This window comes from Penaeus monodon, chromosome 6 (assembly GCF_015228065.2).
Source record: "Penaeus monodon isolate SGIC_2016 chromosome 6, NSTDA_Pmon_1, whole genome shotgun sequence".
Classification (NCBI taxonomy): domain Eukaryota; kingdom Metazoa; phylum Arthropoda; class Malacostraca; order Decapoda; family Penaeidae; genus Penaeus; species Penaeus monodon.
Window position 1 is genome coordinate 45,648,551 of NC_051391.1, and position 3,279 is coordinate 45,651,829.

Here is a 3,279-nt window from a genome sequence, read left to right on the forward strand (position 1 = left end):
ACAGGATAATTATTTGGGTTTGGTACAATGAAAAGGATGTTTGCTAAAGCATAATATTTATTTTTACCGGATAATGAACTTCATAATGTTACTTGTATATACTTTCAGAATTGCTGATGCAACAACACCAGAAGATCGCATGCAGGCAGTGGTTAAATGGTATTTAACAAGCATTCATGTTGGACGAAATGGATCTGTTGCTAAGAAGCCTTACAATCCTATTATTGGGGAGACATTCCATTGTAACTGGCGAATTCCAAGGGATTCCATCCATGGGGAAGTAAGTGTTCATTTTGATATTTGTAATAATTTCCTTTGCATATCTTTACACTAACTCACTTATTATCTTTGGCTATATTCTTTGAACTTTAAAGTAAAAAAAAAAAAAAAAAAAAATCTGCATGTAAACTTCTCACAGTGTAATCAATTTGATATTTATGGAGCAATAACTTGATTTGTTTTTAAGTAGCATGGTACTACATAAAATATGAAAGGGTAATTTTATGTTGTGGGATTGATAGATTCAGCTTCTTGGTAAAGATAGAAAAAAAATGTACAGGAATTTATAGAGGAAATATAGTACCACTTTTATTCAAGTTGTGATTGAACAGGCTGTATCCTGTTTAGGGAAGAATTTTTTTACTGGTTGCTGTTATGAAAAGGTGATACTATATTGTCAGCAATACTGTTAATCATTATTTTTGTTTAAGATACAATATTATCTTTATTATTTTCCAAAGGAGACAGGGGAGACTGGGAATGGGAAAGCTACTGATGGAAAGAAGACCCCCTATGTCAACATCAAATATGCAGCTGAGCAAGTGTCTCATCATCCACCAGGTTTGTTGTTTTTTTTGTTGAGATTATAGAGTCAGATACGTAGTCGTAGGTTTGAAATTAGTTTTTTTTTTTGTGTGTGTGTTAGGGTATAATTAATTTCTTTTCTCTGTTTCCAGTATCCGCTTTCTTTTTTGAGTGTCCAGAGAAGCAGCTGAGTATAAATGCTCATATCTGGACGAAGTCGAAGTTTATGGGTATGTCTGTTGGAGTTAATCTGATTGGAGACATTACCCTCATCATAGGCAATGTCCGTGAAAGCTATAGTCTTGCCATGCCATCTGCATATGCTAGAAGCATACTGACTGATCCTTGGGTTGAACTTGGAGGCCGAGTAAACATTTCTTCTCCTGAGACAGGCTGTCAGGCTGCTATTGTCTTCCATACTAAAGTAAGGTTTCGATATGACTTATTGTTGATGTGATTATAATATATATGGATAGAATATTTTTGAAAGATAATACATATTTGTAACCTGCAAGTTGAATAATATAAGACTTCTTGAAAAGGAACATTTGCATTGTATAGATAAAGATTTATATATATCTATTTTTATCATATATTTCAGCCATTTTATGGAGGACGTCTTCACCGGGTGACGGCCGAAGTGAAAAATGCTGCTGGAACAACTCTGACAAAAGTGCAGGGAGAATGGGACTCACAGTTGGAATTCACTTATGCTAATGGATCTCAGGAGGTATCATATAGATTTCTTTTGGCTTACTGTGTATTTTTTGATGATAGCAGATAGAGAGAATAGTCTGATGTATCTGATGTGTTTTTTTCTGATTGTGGTCTTTGAAATAAAAACGTTGTTTTTATTTTTACAAATTTAGTGTTAAAGTTTGATGCTATACAGTACCTTCACTGTTTCAAATTAGTCCAAACCAGTACTAATGATTTGCATATCAGATTTCACCATAATTTATTACAAGAGAATGTGTAAAAAGAAAATAAGTGCTTCATGCTTTCTCTCAGTAGAGACTTTTTAAAAGTATTCTTGAATTTTCAGGTTGTGGATGTTAATGAAATACCAATTGTTTGTCACAAACGCCTAAAACCCTTGGCGCAGCAATCTCCAATGGAATCTCGGCGTCTGTGGCATGATGTAAGTGTAGCACTTGCTCGAGGGGACGTAGAAACAGCCACAAGCCACAAGAGAGCCCTTGGAAGAACAGCAACGGAAGGAAGAACGAGAACGTGCTGCCCAAAACCTGCCATTCCCAACACGACTGTTCCATTCTCCAACCCCTGATCATTGGGTGTTCAACCAACTTCCAGCGTATTCGTTTACTTCCTGCCCTGCATCAGTCCAGATTCAGTAACAACATGCTGTTTATACTTGTTATTTCTCATTCTGTTTTTTTTTTTTTTCTTCTTTTTTTTTCTCAATACCATGCCAAAGATTTTTAGAACAAGGATGTTTAAAATTCTTGTTGTTCTCTGAAAAAGAATATGGTCTATTTTCCTAACAAAGTTGAAAATTCTAATTAGGAATAGATTTTCATAGATTTTCATTGGGATAAATGATTTTCTGATTTAACACTAACAAAATTTTGTGAACTTTAGATAGCAGTAGTTTGAGATGTCCAGTTACTCTTCCTAGCATTTTTGCCTTTGCTTTTGGAATTTCATACTTATTTAGAATACATGTGTAAAGTCTCACTCTTTTCCTCTCCGTCTCCCTCTCCCTCTCCCTCTCCCTCTCCCTCTCCCTCTCCCTCTCCCCCCTCTCCCTCTCCCTCTCCCTCTCCCTCTCCCTCTCTCTCCTCCTCTCCCTCTCTTTCTCCCACTTCCTCACCCTCTCCCTCTTTTTCTCCTACTTCCTCTCCTTTGCCTTCTCCCTCATCCCTCTTCCTCTTCTCTCTTCCTCTTCCCTTTTTTCCCTTTTCCCTTTTTCCTTTTTCCCTCATCCCTCATCCCTCTTCCCTCTCCTCCTCTCTCCCTCTCTCCTCTTTCTCCCTCTTTTCCCTCCTCTCTCTCCCTCTTCTTCTCTCCCTCTCTCTCCCTCCCTCTCTCTCTCTTCCTCTCCTTCTCCCACTCCTTCCTCTCCTCCCTCTTCCCTCTCATCCCTCTTCCCTCTCCTCCCTCTTCCCTCTCATCCCTCTCTCCCTCTCTTTTCACTCCCTCTCCTTCCCTCTCTCCCTCTTTTGCTGTTATTCCCTATCCCTCCCATCCCCATGCCCTCCCCTGATACCCATTTCTTCCCCTTCTTTGCCTCCCCTCCCCTTCTTCCCTCTCTTTGCCTCCCATCTCTTGCTCTCATCTCCTCTCCAAACCATCAAACTGCTATAGAGTCACAGGTGCACATTTACAAATATCTGTATATCCACTTGTATTCATCAGTCATACATATGTGGCCACATGTGATAAAAATAGGCTAGAAAGATAAATGAGAATTGGAAAGATCTGACTATTCAATAGAGCTTAGAGTTTCTGACC

The 3,279-nt window shown here is 38.5% G+C and overlaps 1 protein-coding gene across 1 annotated transcript in view; it reads left to right on the forward strand.

The window, feature by feature from the left end:
- Positions 1-2,585, forward strand: part of LOC119574572 (oxysterol-binding protein-related protein 11-like) — a 16,020-nt gene extending 13,435 nt beyond the window's left edge. The window contains 6 exon segments of the mRNA XM_037921860.1: positions 109-280; positions 741-840; positions 957-1,228; positions 1,406-1,534; positions 1,850-2,002; positions 2,004-2,585. Coding sequence (XP_037777788.1) covers positions 109-280; positions 741-840; positions 957-1,228; positions 1,406-1,534; positions 1,850-2,002; positions 2,004-2,162 — 985 coding nt within the window. The 3' untranslated portion in view covers positions 2,163-2,585.
- The last annotated feature ends 694 nt before the right edge of the window (positions 2,586-3,279 follow it).